The 18,383-nt window shown below is 36.6% G+C and overlaps 1 protein-coding gene across 4 annotated transcripts in view; it reads left to right on the forward strand.

The window, feature by feature from the left end:
* Positions 1-18,383, forward strand: part of MAATS1 (MYCBP associated and testis expressed 1) — an 89,424-nt gene that overhangs the window by 21,145 nt on the left and 49,896 nt on the right. For all 4 annotated transcript variants that reach the window (XM_029939387.1, XM_029939389.1, XM_029939388.1 and 1 more), the window contains one exon: positions 8,628-8,809. In XM_029939387.1, coding sequence (XP_029795247.1) covers positions 8,628-8,809 — 182 coding nt within the window. The remainder of the gene's footprint in view (positions 1-8,627; positions 8,810-18,383) is intronic.

Raw genomic sequence — 18,383 nt, forward strand, 5'->3', positions numbered from 1 at the left:
GAGTTTATTTTTGTGTATGGTGTAAGAAAGTTGTCTAGTTTCATTCTTCTGCATGTTGCTGTCTAGTTCTCCCAGCACCACCTGCTAAAGAGGCAGTCTTTTTTCCATTGGATACTCTTTCCTGCTTTGTCAAAAATTAATCGGCCATACATTTGTGGGCCCAGTTCTGGGTTCTCTATTCTATTCCATTGGTCTATGTGTCTGTTTTTGTGCCAATACCATACTGTCTTGATGATGACAGCTTTGTAGTAGAGGCTAAAGTCTGGGATTGTGATGCCTCCCATTTTGGTTTTCTTCTTCAGTATAACTTTGGCTATTCGGGGTCTTTTGTGGTTTCATACGAATTTGAGGATAGCTTGTTCTAGCTTTGAGAAGAACGCTGGTGCAATTTTGATGGGGATTGCATTGAATGTGTAGATTGCTTTGTGTAGTAATGACATTTTCACAATGTTTATTCTTCCTATCCATGAGCAGGGAATGTTTTTCCATTTCTTGGTGTCTTCTTCAATCTCTTTCATAAGTTTTCTATAGTTTTCATCATATAGGTCTTTTATATCCTTGGTTAGGTTTACTCATAGGTATTTGATGGTTTCTCGTGCAACTGTGAATGGGATTAGTTTCTTGGTTTCTCTTTCTGCTGCTTCATTATTGGTGTATAGGAATGCAACCGATTTCTGTACATTGATTTTGTACTCTGCAACTTTACTGAATTCATTGATCAGTTCTAGAAGGCTTCTGGTGGAGTCAATTGGGTTTTCCATGTAGAGTATCATGTCGTCTGCGAAAAGTGAAAGTTTGACTTCGTCTTTGTCAATTCTGATGCCTTGTATTTCCTTTTGTTGTCTGATTGCTGATGCTAGGACTTCCAGTACTATGTTAAACAACAGTGGTGAGAGTGGACACCCATGTTGTGTTCCTGATCTCAGGGGGAAAGCTCTCAGTTTTTCCCCATTGAGGATGATATGAGCTGTGGGATTTTCATATAGTGCTTTTATAATGTTTAGGGAAGGTCCTCCTACTGAAGCTTTTCCATTAAGATCAGGAACAAGGCAGGGGTGCCTCATCTTGCCCCTCCTTTTCGGCATTATTGAAGTTCTAGCTAATGCAATAAGACGAGAAAAGGAAACTAAAGTTATACAGATTGGGAAGGAAGAAATCTCTTTGTTAGCAGATGCCATGTTCATCTATGTAGAAAATCATAAAGAAAAGGCTAAAAAAACCCCTAGAACTAATAAGTGATTATTACAGTAAGACTGTAGGATACAAGGTTAATATACAGAAGTCAGTTGCTTTCTATATATCACCAATGAACAAGTCAAATGCTTGTTTATTGTATTGTATATACAAGATCTATATGGGGGACACTAGAAAACTTAAATGAAAGAAATCAAAGAAGGACTAAATAAATAGGAAGGTATTCCATGTTCATGCATGAGAAAACTCAGTATTGTTCAGATGTCAGGTTTTCCCAACCTGATTTATAGATTTAATGTAATCTCAATCAAAATCCCTGCAAGTTATTTTTTGGACTTCAACAAACTGATTCTAGAGCTTATATGAAGAGGCAAGAGACCCGGAATAGCCACCACAATATTGAAGGAGAAGAACAAAGTTGGAAGACTGACACTACCTGACTTCAAGATGTACTGTGAAGCTATAATAATCACGACAGAGTGGTATTGGGAAAAGAATAGACAAAAATATCAGTGAAATAGAATAGAGAGACAGATATAACCCCACATTAATCAACTAATCTTTGACAAGAAGAACAAAAGCAATACAATGGAGCAAAGATAGTCTTTTCAACAAATGGTGCTGGGACAACTGGACATCCATATGTAAGAAAACAAAACAAAACAAAAAAAGGAATCCTGACACAGAACTTACTCTTCAAAAAATTAATTCAAAATAGATCATAGATCTCAATGTAGAATGCAAAACTATAAAACTTTTAGAAGATAACAGGAAAATCTTAGATGACTTTAGATATGGCAATGACTTTTTAGCTATACCACCAAAGGTACAGTCCTTTTAAGAAATGATGGAGGGGTGCCCAGGTGAGTCAGTCAGTTAAGCATTTGACTTTGACTCAGGCCATGATCTCATTGTTCATGAGTTCAAGCCCTACATCAGGTTCTTTGCTGTCAGTGTAGACAGCAAAGAACCTGATGTAGGGCTTGCTTTGGATCCTCTGTCTCCCTTTGTCTCTGGACCTTCCTCACTTGCATGCACATTCTCTCTTTCTCTTTCAAAAATAAACAGTAAAAATTAAAAAGAAATGATGGATAATCTGGACTTCATTAATTAAAAACTTAAGGTTTTTTGAGGTAAGATGGCAGAGTAGTAGGAGGACCCTAGGCTTGCATCTTCCTTGAACATAGATAAATATAAAATCATTCTGAACACCCAAGAAATCAATCTGAGGACTAGCAGAACAAACTGCACAACTCGAAGGAGAGAAGAGGTCACATTATGGAAGCAAGTGTGGAGATGTGATTTTGGGGAGAAAAGGATTGTGGTTGGGAGGGAGCTCTCATCATCGAGAGAGGTGAGAGAATGAGAGAGTGAGTGTTGCATAAGGAAATTCCACAAGGAAAATATTTCCACAAAGCCATTGACTGAGGAAATGAAAAGAGCTGATTATCATGGTTTTTTACAACCAGTAGAGTTCAAAGACTGAAATTTTAGAGTTCATGCCATGACTGATAGGGAGTTTGGCAGGTGCTGCAGTGCCCCTGGGGAGAAGGAGGAGAGAGAGCCTGAGAGCAGACTGTGAGATATGAGGATTCTCCCAGACACATTGGGAGAGATGGTGCCCCCTTCTTGGAGTGTGTCTGGGAGAAGTGACATTGCCTCCCTGGTGACAAAAGAACCAGAAGGTGCCATTATGCTTTCCTGCCCATACACATAGCCCTAGAGACACTTGCTGTGGGCAATTAAACCGGACACTGGATTTTTGCTGCACTTTATTCCAAACTCCAAGCTCCTGTGTGCAGCTGCCCTTCTGGGACAAACCTGTACCAGCCCCAGCATGATAAGACCTACCCTGAGAGGACCAGCATGGGTCTGTGTCATGTCAGGTCCCTAAAGTTTAGGGTTTTAAAACTCAGTTGGCCTGCCTGGAATAAAACCCAGGTGCACTACATGGCCAGATGGGCAGATGACCTGGACAGACAGGGTGAGGGAAGGGATCTGAGGGACACCTAAGACACAGGAAGGGAGATTGTTCACTTCTTTGATGGCTTCCCAGACAGCAGTGGGTGTGAACTCCCTATTGCAGGATGGGGGAGAGGGCTGGTGCCATTTTCCTCCCCTGCTCCTTAGCATAAACTAATTTTAATAAGCAAAACAGCACCAACAGTGGTGGCCTAAAACACTTATACCAAGCCCTACCCCACTGCACTACTCAGGTGCTCCTTTACTAGGGTGAATGTTTTTGAGAATCAGAGCAAGAGGATCCTCCCCCCGAAGACCAGCATAAAACCCTCGCATGCACCAAATCGACTGATCATAGAGTGCTGCAAAGCTTCTCTTCTAGTAGAAATAACATCAGATCTCTCTTAACTAGCAGACCAGAGCATACCTAGTTAAACTTGCCATACTCTGGCCAAAGTACAAATACTTCCCACTACAGGCAAGGAGAAACTCTGTAGAGGACTGACCTGAAAGAAGGAGCAGCCAAACCACAGAAGCAGACAGCACACAGCATACATCAGAGACACTTTCTGAAGTGCCAGGGCCTGGGGAGTGTATGACCTCTTCTTCATAAAGTCATTACTCTCAGGAGCAGGAACTATAACAGGCTTTCCTAATATACAGAAGATGACAGAGACTTAGAAAAGAATGTCAAAATGGAACAATTCATCCCAAAAGAAAGAACAAGAAAAGGTTATGGCCAGGGATCTAATAGAAACAGATATAAGTAATGTAACTGATCTAGAATTTAGAACAACAATCATAAGGATACTAGCTGGGCTTAAGAAAAGCATACACCATAGAGTCTGTTACCACAGAGATAAAAGACCTAAAAGCTAGTCAAGTCAAGATAAAAAATTCTATAACCAAGATGCAAAACTGACTTGATGTATTGACAACCAGGATGGATGAAGCAGAGGAATGAATCAGTGATATAGAAGATAACATTATGGAAAATAAGCGGAAAAGAAGAGGGAAAGAAAAGTATTGGATCATGATTATAGACTTAGGGAACTCAAGAATTCCATAAAGCATAATAACATTCATATCATAGGAGTCCTAGAAGTAGAAGAGAGGGAGAAAGGAGCAGAAAGTTTACTTGGGGAAATTATAGCTGAAAACATCCCTCATCTAGGGGTAGAAATGGACCTCCAAATCCAGGAACCACAAGAAGTCCCATCAAAATCAAGAAAAGTAGGCCAACACCAAGATATATCATAGTAAAATTTGCAAAATACAGAGATGAGGGGGGAGGAAACGAGGGTACTTGGAGATAATATATTATTCATCACTGAAAAAAAAATGAACTATCAAGTCATGAAAAGACATGGAGGAATCTTAAATACCTATGACTGGTGAAAGAAGCCAATCGGGAAAGCCTGCATACTGTATGTTTCCAACTGTATGACTTTCTGGGAAACAAAACTATGGAGATTATAAAAGGATCATTTATTGTCAGGGGCCTGAGGGATATGGATGAATAGAAGTAGCACAGAGGATATTTAGGGTGGGAAAAATGCTCTGTATGATACTGTAATTGTGGATCCATGTTATATAAGTATACATATATGCATAAGGACTTGTTCAACCCATAGAATGTGTAACATCAAGAGTGAACATTAATGTACACTATGGGATGATTATGATGTGTAAATCTAGGTTCCTTAGTTTTTTTTAATTGTTTATTCATTTTTAAGAGAGAGAGAAACAGTGCGTGCGAGCACACACACAAGCAGGGGAGGGGCAGAGAGAAAGGGAGAAGAATCCAAGGCAGGCTCCAGGCTCCGAGCTTCCTGCACAGAACCAGATGCAGGGCTCGAATTCATGAACCAGGATATCATGACCTGGGCCAAAGTCAGATGCTTAACTGACTGAGCCACCCAGGTGCTCCTCATTAGGTCTTATCATAATCATAGCATATTTGATCAGATGACTCAAATGTGTAATTTTTAATTTGGAAAACAATTTATTCTCTTGATTCAAACTAATGGTGTTCTATAATAATATCCATAAGATCTGGGATGATACAAAGCTGAAGTTATTTCTTCAGTAAGAATTTTTATAGTAGAATAATTTCTGCTGAAAACATAAGAAATTATAAACACCTAAGTTATCTACATATTTTAGAAATTCATAGCCGCTGCTAAAAAAGTGATTTCCTTACCATTATAACTCAGCATTAATAACAATTTAAAGTACTACTTCAAAAAAAATAATAAACTATTTCATTACAGGTTGAACTTCCACATAGGTGCTTCTTTCTAGCTCATTTGAAATGCATTTTTCTTATCGCTAAGCTCTGTATGTTTTGCTTATACATAAACATCTCACATTACCTTTGACTATTTTTTAAAACAGAAATCTTTTTTTTGCCATTATAGTTTTTTGTTTATATAATTTAACCATTCTTTTACCAACTAGAAAACATATTCTTTTAAATGGAAATGGCTATATTGTTTTTTTTCCCTAATTTTAATAGTAATACATGTCCAGGTCATGATCTCACAGTTCATGAATTCGAGTCCTACCATGTTTTAGACAATTAAAAACATGAAAAAAGTTCTGTAATCCTACTATCCAGAAATAATGGTTACTTTATTGTATACCCATCTAGGCATTTTTTAATGCACAAAACACAGGTTTTAAATAAAAACAGTGTGCTCTATTGTACATATTGCTTCATAATACCCTTTTTTTCTTACTTAACATTGAATCATGGACATTTTTATATGTTCATAAATACTGATGTCATTGTTAATTTTAATAGTTGCATATATTCATTATAAGCATACCATATGTTTTGAAGTAGTTTTTCTATTCATGGTAATCATTTAAGTTTAATTCTTGAAAAAGAGCCACATGAATAGATTGGGAAAGATTTCCATGAAGTATGGTTTAGTAAAAAAAAAAAAAATACTTGCAAGATTCCATGTTAGCAAAACAATAAAATAACACTCTATATGTGTGTATTTGTGTGAGTCTAGAGAAATAAGAGTAGATTAAAGTACAGCAAGACTCAAAGATAATTCAAGGATATATTCTAGATCTAGGATATACAGAGAGGGTACTGCTATGGGTGTTAGACAAGGGAGGAAAAGATACTGGGGGAAGCAAACTCAAAAGTAAAGGAAAAAGCACTGCACTAGAACTTTAACGCATAGGTGCTATCATATGTTTTGTTATAAAAATTATGTATAAAGTAGGCATATGTTTAAGTGAATCAATGTAAAATTTTTTTCTGTACTTAAAAATAGCCAGATCAGGTCATGATCTCATGGTTCCTGAGACTGAGCCCTGCATCAAGCTCCATGCTGACAGCACAGAGCCTGCTTGGGATTCTCTCTGTCACTCCTCTGCCAGTTTACATGCTTCTGCTCCCACTCTCCCTCCCTCTCTCGTTTTATGTGTCTCTCTGTCTCTCAAAATAAATAAGTAAACTATAAACTAAATAAATTATTATAAAATAAATTAAAAAGCCAGAATAGAAAAATAAGATGAAAATAATGGATCCAAGGTTGATGCCTCATAACCTTATTTGTAACCATTTTTTTAATTGGCCATTTAAAAAAGTTTGTAAATTTTTACTCTTACACATGAGACTTTATGAACATATTTGCATATGTCTCTGTACACTTTTCCAGTTATTTTTTAGAATAAATTCTTAGGAGTGCAGTTGCTAGGACAAAAGTTTTTTTTCCCCCCATTTATTTATTTATTTTGAGAGACAGAGGGAAAGTGAGGGCCGGAAAGAGAGAGGGAGAGAAAGAATCCCAAGCTGAAACTCTCATGGGGCTCAGACTTATGAAACACAAGATCATGACCTGAACCAAAACCAAAAGTCAGGTGCTTAACCGACTGAGCCACCCAAATGCCCCCAAAGGGGTATTTTTAAAGGTTAGATATGATAAACGTTAAGATAACCTTTAAGATAAAGGTTAGACTGATATGTTACCTTTTAGTTAGGTTGTGTCTATTTGTATTTCAATCAGTAGTTTATGAGAATGCCTATTTCTTCACAGCTTTGTTAATTCTAGGTATTTTCAGTCTTTTCAAATTTTGCGTATGTGATGTAATAAAATAGCACCTAGCCATTTTATTTTATTTTTCTTTGATTACTAGTTATGTTTATTGAGTTTTTATATGTCAGAAGTTTTACTTTTTGTTTTGTGAATTGATCTTTACCCAGTTTTCTTTTGGTATTTAACTGTCTGATTGATCTACAAGGACTTTTTGTATAGAAAGGCCATTTAACTTTTATTATATATGTTGTAAAATATATTTCTAAGTGTGCCATTCATATTTTAAATTTGTTTATGACATTTTGAGGTGTAGAAGTTTCAACTTAACCTTAATTCAATATACTGATTACTTCTTTTTATAGTCTCTGGCTTTTCAGCCATGCTGAAAAAGACTTTCACTCAAAGATGGTATATTTACATGTTTCCTATTAGTTCTTTTATAGTCTCATTTTTACATTAAATGCTTTAAAATATATGGAATTAATTTTTGTCCAAGGGATGAAGTAACTTTTCCATAATTAACCAAGTGATCCCAGCATTAATTATTGAATCGTCTATCTAGAGAGAGCCTTGCCTTTTTAAAAATTGAGAAGCCATCTCTTCTTTTTTCTCTGCTCTTGTATTTCTATAGGGAAATAGCTAAAATTGGATGTGTAACTAAAAGCAGAGAGGAAAGAAACCAGGAAGTAGCAATTCTGAACATGTTCAGAAGTAACTGTATGACAAGCTAGAATCTACCTTTAATAGCTCTATTGTCAACCCCGCCCAATGATACACAGATAAATGGGCACTTTTGTGAATAGACCTGGGCTTTTTGAAATAATTTTTTTAATGTTTGGTTATTTATTTATTTTTAAATTTTTGAATATTCATTTTTTTTGTCGCTACTTCAATGGCCAAGACTTATAAAGCAATGTTGAATAAGGTTTTTTTTCTTTTATAATTTATTGTCAAGTTGGCTTCCATATAACACACAGTTATTTATTTTTGAGAGAGAGGGAGACAAATAGAGACAGAGAGACAGAGCGTGAGCAGGGGAGGGGCAGAGAGAGAGGGAGACACAATTCAAAGCAGGTTTCAGACTGTGAGCTGTCACCACAGGGCCCGATGTGGTGCTCAAACCCACAAACTGTGAGATCATGACCTGAGCTGAAGTCTGACACTCAACTGACTGAGCCACCCAGGCACCCCTAGATCTGAGCTTTTATATCCCTTCAGTTTCTTGGCAGAGGTGAGAATAGCAAGGCAATTCTCTCAAGATAATTGGCTACAGTCCTGGTTACACTGGGTGCATGCATTTGTGCATTTTTAAAGGGGCAGTGGGCTTAGTGAAGCTAAGGATTCATTTCTGGTTGACTCTGTAGTATTGTAAGTGGATCAGGCTTTAATTTTTAAAATAATTTTTCCTTTTAGGACAGAGCCATATACTTTTCCTCCTACTTCTGATAACTACCCACCTATCCCTTCAAAGTACACTGTTGGCACTCAGACCGATTATCGGGATGCTGAAGTTCAAACAGAGCCATATTCTCCAGAATATATAGTATGTCAGGATTCAATCCCTGAGCTCTTGACCCTGGCTACTCTTACTTGGGGTGAGTTGGCAATTGTCTTGAATATTTGTAGACACTTGTCCTGATAACCATGCATGCTATTGAGTTTCTGGGAATGGTGTACTTAGAAGCAACTGTAGTATAAAGTGTTGCTATTTAAAAGATCTTGCTCAACAGAACTAATTCATAGACTTATACTTTTTCTGATACTTTTGTTCAGAGAGAGGTATACTCTTTTTTCATTGTTAGGAGGCTTATTGTACTTTATCCCTGAAGACTGAAGTTTATTTTGGCTTAATTTTGTGGTTGCTTTGCTCACTACTCACCTCTCTGTTCTCACTGTTTTTTTCTAGTGAATCAATTCCTTTTCATTGAGCAATCTTTGCTCCTTCTTTACACATAGGCCTTCTTTGAGTGTATAATGGTGAATGCATATTCCGCTCTATAACAATTCCATCTATAACAGTATTATGTTCGCCAAAATATCTTGCAATTTATCAAAGCTCTCATACATACCCTACTGGATATTCTGGATGATTTCTTTTTTTTTAGTTAAAATTTTTTTTATTGTTTATTTTTTTGTGAGAGAGAGAGACAGACAGACAGACAGACATGGAGTGTGGGCAGGGAAGGGCCAGAGAGAGGGAGACACAGAATCCGAAACAGGTTCCAGGCTCTGAGCTGTCACACAGAGCCCAATATGGGGCTCGAACTCAGATTGCGAGGTGAAGACCTGAGCTGAAGTCAGATGCTTAAACAACTAAGCCACCCAGGTGCCCTGGATGATTTCTTTTGATATTATCTCTGAACTGTTCATATAGTTTAAGCTCAGAAATTCACTCTTAGTATTAAAATCTAACCTACACATATATTATGTGAAATTAGAAAAATTAATAAGAAAAGGGGCTTTTTGAAATGACTAGACATTAGCTTGTTGAACTCACTTGATTGTAGCTGGGAAACTGAGAACCAGAGAGGCCACCTCCTCCCAGGTTGTGGAGATAGTTGACATACTATAATGATTTTTATTAAAATGAGATTAATTTTGTTTCCTAGCTGTGATGGTTTGCTGTGATCAAATCTGTGTCATAGGCAATGAAGATTTCATATATGAGCTCTAGTTTTGATTCTTGTTTCCTGGCTCACCTTATGATTTCAGATGAAGCGTTTTTGACATTTGTCCTTAATAGCAGAGGCTCCACTTTCAGGCCTAGATGGCAGATTAAAAATATGCTGAAACCTTTCCTTTCTGCTCTGAGTACCTAAAACACCCCCCACCCGACACACACACTAATAAACACATAACCACACAACCACACTTTTTTTAAAAAGGTAAAAAATTTCCATACTTCAGAAGTGGAGATTATGTCCTAAAAAAAAGACATAGCTGAGAATCTATGATGGTGAGCAGGGACTGGGGTGGTGGGGAGCTAGATCCAAGTTACCTGCCTGGACTAGAGGACGCAAGACTTTTTTCTTGACCACAGGTGGTACTGAAGCCCAATGCCTTCCAACACAGAGGTTGAAGTGTCGATAAAAGCCACTGAGTTAGGCCTACCCCTGATTTGTGAGGCCCTGAGGAGTTTAAATGGAGGCCTACATGCCATATGTATAGATGTTTAAATATTATAAATCAAGTTAATATCTGTTAAGTATGTTCTATGTTTTTCACAAATATATCTTTATAACAGGTTGAAAGGACAAGTTTAAAATTCTTAGATTCCTTGGGATTCTGTGGTGGAAGGTGGCAGCAAGGGAAGAGGCTGCCTATGGCTTGCCTTTTTATCTGGCTCTGTTCTGCATTGCAAGGAGCCTCTCAGGTGTGCATGTGATTACCTTACCTTGTTTTTCCAGTCTCAGTGTACACATCCCTGCCACTTGGCCACCCCTTGGGCTTAAGGGTGAACAGACAGCAGCATATAGTCTGCCTTCAGGAGTCTAAATCCTGAGAGGAGGTCCATGTAGATTTTGGAATCAGGCATCAGCCATTTGTTCAAGGAATTCTAGGGTCAATAAGAGTAGAATAGCTCCAGGTGGGCATCGTCTGTTGAACTGTGAATATGGGCAGGTCTCTAAAGAATGAGGCTTGAGAGCTGTCTCTCTTGCCAGGTCAAAGAGTGCTATGCCCAGGGTACCAGGGTACTCGTGAGAGTAATCTACAGATGATCTTTTTTTTTTTTTTTTACTATTTTTATTTATTTTAGAGAGAGAGGGAGAGAGAGCATGAACAGGGGAGGGTCAGAGAGAGAGGGAGACACAGAATCTGAAGACAGGTTCCAGGCTCTGACCTAGTTGTCAGCACAGAGCCTGATGCAGGGCTTGCACCCACGAATTGTGAGATCATTACCTGAGCCAAAGTTGTGCTTAACCAATTGAGCCACCCAGGCTCCCCTCTATGGATGATCTTAACCCAAGAATCACAAAGCACCTAAGGAACATAAACCCACAGTGATAAAAAAAAAAAAAAAAAAAAAAAAGAAGAAGAAGGTGAAGGAGAAGGAGAAAGAAAGAAAAGAAAAGGAAGAGTGATTTCCTGAGCAAACAGAGCAAATGGATGGAATAATCTGAAAAGGACTTATGAAGTACCTTTTATATCCTAAAGAGATAAAGGGGAGGAACATGAAAATAAGAGTGTAAGCTATGAAAAAGAATCAGTTGGAATCACTGGGAAGGAAAATTATGAATTTTAAAATGAGCTTAGTAGTAAACTAGGCAGAGCTGAAGAACAAATTAGTGAAATGAAAGGTTAAATGAACAAGTATTCCAGAATGCAACATACAAAGGTACAATAAGATTGAAAAAAAAAAAAAAAAGGTAAGAGCCTTGGGAGATTAGATTGTAAGATCCAGAAATTGAAAATAGAGAGAATGGTGGAGAAGCAATGCAAGAAAGGATAATGAGGATAATGTCTGAATTTCTCAGAGCTGAAGAAAGATGTAACCCCATAGGTTGAAAAATTTTATTGAGGACCAACCAGGATAAATTTTTAAAAATTCATACCTACTAATAAGGGACAAAGAAGACACTGAAAAAGCTATTTGAGAAAAAAGTCAGATTACTTACAAAGGGACAAACCCAAATTGACATTTTATAGTATTATTTTTTAAAGTGCTGTGGGAAAAGAATTGCAAATCTAGAATTCTTTTACCAGCCAAACTATTATTCAGGAGTGAAGGTGGAATAAAGACTTTTCATGGGATAGGACATTTCATAGGATTTATCTCATAGGATATTGTATATATGAAGTAAATTCATTTATGTAGGGTACTTATTAGACCAGTGCCTAGCATACAAATAAGGATCTATAAATATTAGCTATGAATCTAAATAAAGGAGGATTGAAGGATATACTTCAATAGGAGAAAAAATGATCTCAAAAAGAAGAAGCAGAGTTTAAGAACATGATGAGCAAAAAAAGAAAAAAATATATAATTAAGTTTTAGATGTGGAGTTTCTAAAAATAATTTTTTAAAAAAGAAGAAAGTACTAAAACTCTAGGTCAGTATTGGCAAACTATGGTCCACAGGTCAAATTGTCCTATTGCCTTTTTATTTGTATTGCTTGGATGCTAAGGATGATTTTTATATTTTAAAATGGATGAAAAACATTGCTATTTTGCAATGTGAAATTTATATAAATTAAAATTTTAGTGACTTTAAAGAAGTTTTATTAGAAAACAGCCACACTCATTTGTTTATGTATTGCCCTGCTGTTGCACTATAATTGTTGGAAAAAGTTTTTTAAAATTTTAATTCCAGTATAATTAACAGTGCTCTATTAGTTTTATATGTAGAATATAGTGATTCAACAATTCTATACTTTACTCAGCATTCATCATGGTAAGTGTTCTCTTTAATCCCATTCACCTGTTTTACCCATCCCCCACTCACCTCTCATCTAGTAACAACGTTTGTTCTCTATAGTTGAGAGTCTTTTTTTGTCTCTTTTTTCTTTATTGGTTTGTTTTGTTTCTTAAATTTCACATATGAGTGAAATCATATGACATTTATCTTTCTCTGACTTATTTCACTTAGCATTAAGCTCTCTAGCTCTATCCATGTTGTTGTGAATGATAAGATTTCATTCTTTTTTGTGGCTAATATTCCATTGTGTATATATACACCATTTCTTTATTCTGTGGATGGACACTTGAGCTGCTTCCATAATTTCGCTGTTATAAATAATGCTGCTGTAGGAGTGCCTGGGTGGCTCAGTCAGTTGAGTGTCCAGCTTCAGCTCAGGTCATGATCTCATGGTTTGTGGGTTCGAGCCCTGCATCGGGCTCTGTGATGACAGCTCAGAGCCTGGAGCCTGCTTCAGATTCTGTGTTTCCCTCTCTCTCTGACTCTCCCCTGCTCACATTGTCTCTCTCTCACTCACTTAAAAATAAATGAAACATTAAAAAAATAATGCTGCCCTTTTGAAATTAGTGCTTTTGTGTTCTTCAGGTAAATACTCACCATTATATGGTGATTCTAGTTTTCATTTTTTGAGGAAACTACACACTATCTTACACAGTTTTTGCAGAAGTTTGCATTCCCAACAGTGCATGAGGGTTCCTTTTTCTCCACATATTTGCCAAAACTTGTTTCTTGTTATTTTTGCCATTCTGACAAGTGTGAAGTGATTTCTCCTTGTGGTTTTGATTTGCATTTCCCTGATGATGAGTGATGCTTAGCATCTTTTCATGTGTCTGTTGGCCATCTGGATGTCTTCTTTAGAGAAATGTCTGTTCATGTCTTCTGTGTCCATTTTCAATTGGATTATATGTGTTTTTTGGTGTTGACTTCTATAAGTTCTTTATATGTTTTGGACACTCTAACCGTTTATTGGATAGGTCATTTGTAAATATCTTCTCTCATTTAGTAGGTTGTCTTTAAGTTTTGTTGATTGCTGTGCAGAAGCTTCTTATTTTTTTTTTTAAGTTTATGTATTCTGAGAAAGAAAGTGTGAGTGGGAGGCAGAGAAAGGAGGGAGTGAGAATCCCAAGCAGGCTCTGTGTTGGTGCAGAGTCCAATGTGGGGTTCCAACTCACAAACCGTGAGATCATTACCTAAGCCAAAGTTGGACACTCAACCAACTGAGCCACCCAGGCACCCCAGAAGCTTCCTATTTTGATGTAGTCCCAGTAGTTTATTTTTGCTTTTGTTTTCCTTGCCTCAGGAGACAGACATATCTAGAAAAATGTTGCTGTGACCACTGTCAGAGAAATGATTGCCTCTGTTCTATTCTAGGATTTTTATGGTTTCACCGGTAGGTCTCTAATCCATTTTGAGTAAGTATTTTTGTGTATGGTATAAGAAAGTGTTCTTTTGAATGTAGCTGTTCAGTTTTCCATTTGTTGAGGAGACTTTTTCCCAGTGTATATGCTTGCCTCCTTTATGGAAAATTAGTTGACCATATAAATTGTGAGTTTATTTCTGGGCTTTCTATTCTGTTCTGTTGATCTAATATGTCTGTTTTTGTGCTGGTTCCATACTGTTTTGATAACTACAGCTTTGCAGTATATCTTGAATTCTGGGATTGTGACAGTTCTTTTTTTTTCTTTTTGATTGCTTTGGCTCTTCGGAGTCTTTTATGGTTCCATATAAATTTTAGGATTATTTGTTCTAGTTCCGTGGAAAATGCCATTGGTGATTTGATAGAGATTGCATTAAATCTGTGGATTGCTCTGTGTAGTATGGACATTTTAACAATATTTGTTCTCACAATCCATGAGCATGGACTGTCTTTCCATTTGTGTCATCTTCAATTTCTCTTACCAGTGTTTTCAATGTTTGTTTATTTTTGAGAGAGAGAGAATGAGTTAGGGAGGGGCAGAGAGATAGGGTCAGAGGATCCAAAGTGTTCTCTGCACTGATAGCAGGGAGCCCAAGGCGGAACTCAAACTCATGAACCATGAGATCATGACCTGAGCTGAAGTCAGATGCTCAACTGAGCTACCCAGGCGCCCCTCATCAGTGTTTCATAGTATTCAGAATAGAGGTCTTTTACATCATTGGTTAAGTTTATTCCCAGATATGTTATTCTTTTTAGTGAAATTGTAAATGGGACTGTTTTCTGAATTTCTCTTTCTGCTATACTCATAATTTAGTGTATAGAAACAATAGATTTTTATATATTGATTTTGTATTCTGCGACCTTACTGAATTAATTTGTGTGTTCTACTAGTGTTTTGGTAGAGTCTTTAGGGTTTTATCTATATAATATCTTGTCAACTGCAAGTAGTGAAAGTTTTACTTCTTTCATACCAATTTGGGTGCCTCTTATTTCTTTTTGTGTGGCTAGGTCTTTCAGTAACATCGAGTATGATATTAGCAATGGGTTTTCCATTTATGGCCTTTCCTTTATTATGTTGAGGTATGTTCCCTCTACACCTACTTTGTTGAGAGTTTTTATAATGAATGGGTGTTGTACTTTGTCAAATACTTTTATTGCATCTATTGAACTGGTCATATAGTTTTTATGCTTTTTGTTGTTGATGTGATGTATCATATTGATTTGCAAATACTGAACCACCCTCCATCACGGGAAGAAACTCCACTTGATTGTGATGAATGATTTATTGGATTTGGTTCACTAATATTTGGTTGAAGATTTTGTATCTATGTTCACCAGAGATACTGGCCTGTACTTCTGTCTCTGTCTCTCTCCTTTTGTAGTGTCTTTATCTGCTTTTGGTATCAGGGTACAGCTGGCCTCATAGAATGAACTTGAAAGCTTTCTTTCCTCTTCTATTTTTTTGGAATAGTTTGAGAAGAATAGATATTAAGTCTTTTTTAAATGTGTAGTAGTAGAATTGACTTACAAAGCTGTCTGGTCATAGACTTCTGTCTGTCAAAGGTTTTGATTGCTGACTCAGTCTCCCATGCTGATGATCAGTAGGTTCAAATTTCCTAATTCTTCCTGATCCAGTTTGGGGAGGTTATATGTTTTCATTTCTTCTAGTTTGTCCAACTTGGCATATAATTTTTCATGATATTCTCATAAACCTTGGTATTTCTGCGATGTTTGTTGTGTTTTGTTTTTTCACTGCTTTCATTTCTGATTTTATATTTTTAAATCCTCTCTGTTATGATTCTGCCTAAAGGTTTATTAGTTTTGTTGATTGTTTCAAAGAATCAGGACCTGGTTTAATTGATCTATTCTATTATTTTTTTAAGTTTCTATTTTTTTTTATTTTCCAATCTTTATTATTTCCTTCCTTCTACTGGTTTTGGGTTTTGTTTGTTGTTATTTTTCTAGTTCCTTTAGGTGGAAGGTTAGGTTTGTTTGAGGTTTTTCTTCTTGAGGTAGGCCTGAATTGCTATAACCTTCCCTTTTAAAATAGCTTTTCCTGCCTCCTGAAGATTTTTGACCATTGTGTTTTCATTTTCATTTGTCTCCATGTATTTTCTGATTTCCTCTTTGATTTCTTGACACATTTATTGTTTAGTACCTTGTTATTTAGCCTCCATGTATGTGTGTCTTTCCAGATTTTTTCTTGTGGTTGATTTCTGGTTTCATAGTGCTGTGATTGGAAAAGATGTATGGTATGACTTCAGTCTTTTCAAACCTGTTGAGAATGTTCCATGTACACCTGAAAAGAATGTGTATTCCATTGTTTTAGGATGGAATGCTCTGAATATATGTTAGATCCATGTGGTCCAATGTGTCATTCATAGCGCTGTTTCCTATTCATTTACTGTTTGGTTGATCTATCCATTGATGTAAGTGGGGTTTTAAAGTACCTTACTATTATTGCATTATTGATTACTTCCTTTATATTTGTTATTAGCTGCTATATATATCTGGATGCTTTCATATTGGGTGCATAAATATTTACAATTCTTAAATGTTGTTGGATTGTTCCCTTATACAATTCTTTTATTTTGTTGGATATATGATTCTGTAGAGTCCTTTTTTGTCTCTTGTTACAGTCTTTGTTTTAAAGTCTATTTTGTATGATATAAGTGTTGCTACTTCCACTTTCTTTTCACTTCCATTTGCATGATAAATGCTTTTGCATCTCTTCACTTTCAATCTGCATGTGTCTTTGCATCTGAGTCTTTCTCGTAGTCGGCATATACATGAGCCTTGCTTCTTTATCCATTCTGTCACTTTATATCTTTTTTTAAATTTTTTTAAATGTTTTTTATTTATTTTTGAGAGACAGAGACAGTGCAAGCAGGGGAGGGTCAGAGAGAGAGGTAGACACAGAATCCGAAGCAGGCTCCAGGCTCTGAGCTGTCAGTACAGAGCCTGATGCGGGACTCAAACCCATAAACTGTGAGATCATGACCTGAGCCAAAGTCGGACACTTAACCGACTGAGCCACCCAGGCACCCCCACTTTATATCTTTTGATTGGAGTATTTAGTCCAATTACATTCAAAGTAATTTTGGATAGGTATGTACTTATTGCCAACTTGTTAGATGTGTGGTTGTTTTTGTAGTTCTTATAGTTTTTTCTTGTTCTCCTCTTTGCTAGTTTTCTTTGTTGATATACTTGGATTCCTTTCTCTTTATTTTTTGCGTATCTGTTACCAGTTTATGCACCTACATTTTATGCATGTAGCAGGCTATTAAGTTGATGGTCGATTAAGTTTAAACCCATTTAAAAGCACTAAGTTTTTATTCCTCTCCTGTACCATGTTTTAGGTAGATGGTATCATACTTTATATCCTTTTATTTTGAGTCCTTTGACTCATTTTTATAGATGTACTTAATTTTACTGCTTTTGTGCTTCCTACTTTTCTTACGTCTACTATGGTCTCCCTTCCCACTTATAGAGTCCCCTTTAATATTTCATGTAAATCTGGTTCAGTGGTCATGAATTTCTTTAACATTTGTTTGTCTAGCAAACTCTCTTTCAATTCTGATTGATAGCTTTGTTGGTTAGAGTATTCTTGGTTGCAACTTTTTTTTTCTTTTAGCACTTTGAATATATCATTCCAATCCCTCCTACACAGCAGTGTTTCTATAGAAAAGTCAGCTAGTTGTCTTATGGTGTTTTTCTTATATGTAACTATATATTTTTTCTCTTCTTACTCTTAAAATTCTTTATCACTACTTTTTTCCATCTTAACTACCGTGTGCCTTGGTGTGGACCTACTTGGGTTGATTTTGTTGGGGGCTCTCTATGTCTCCTGAATTTGGGTTTCTCTTTCCTTCACCAGCTTCATGAAGTTTTCATCTATTATTTCTTCAAATAAAATTTTCTCCCCACCTTTTCTCCATCTTCTCCTTCTTGGATCCTTATAATGTGAATGTTATTACACTTGATGGTGTGGCTGAGTTCCCTTAATCTATTTTCATTTTTTATTATTCTTTTTTTCCCCTCTCCTGTTCAGCTTGATTGCTTTCCACTACTCTGTCCTCCAGGTCACTGAACTGTTCTTCTGTTTTCTCTAATTTACTATTTCCCCCCTCTAGTGTATCTTTAATTTCAGTTATTGAATTCTTCACTTCTGATTGGTTCTTTTTTTAAAAAATAGTTTATTGTCAAATTGGTTTCCATACAACACCCAGTGCTCTTCCCCATAAGTGCCCTCCACCATCACTACCACCTCTTTTCCACACTCCCCCTTCCCCTTCAACTCTCAGTTCATTTTCAGCATTCAATAGTCTCTCAAGTT

Source organism: Suricata suricatta, chromosome 5, assembly GCF_006229205.1.
Source record: "Suricata suricatta isolate VVHF042 chromosome 5, meerkat_22Aug2017_6uvM2_HiC, whole genome shotgun sequence".
Classification (NCBI taxonomy): domain Eukaryota; kingdom Metazoa; phylum Chordata; class Mammalia; order Carnivora; family Herpestidae; genus Suricata; species Suricata suricatta.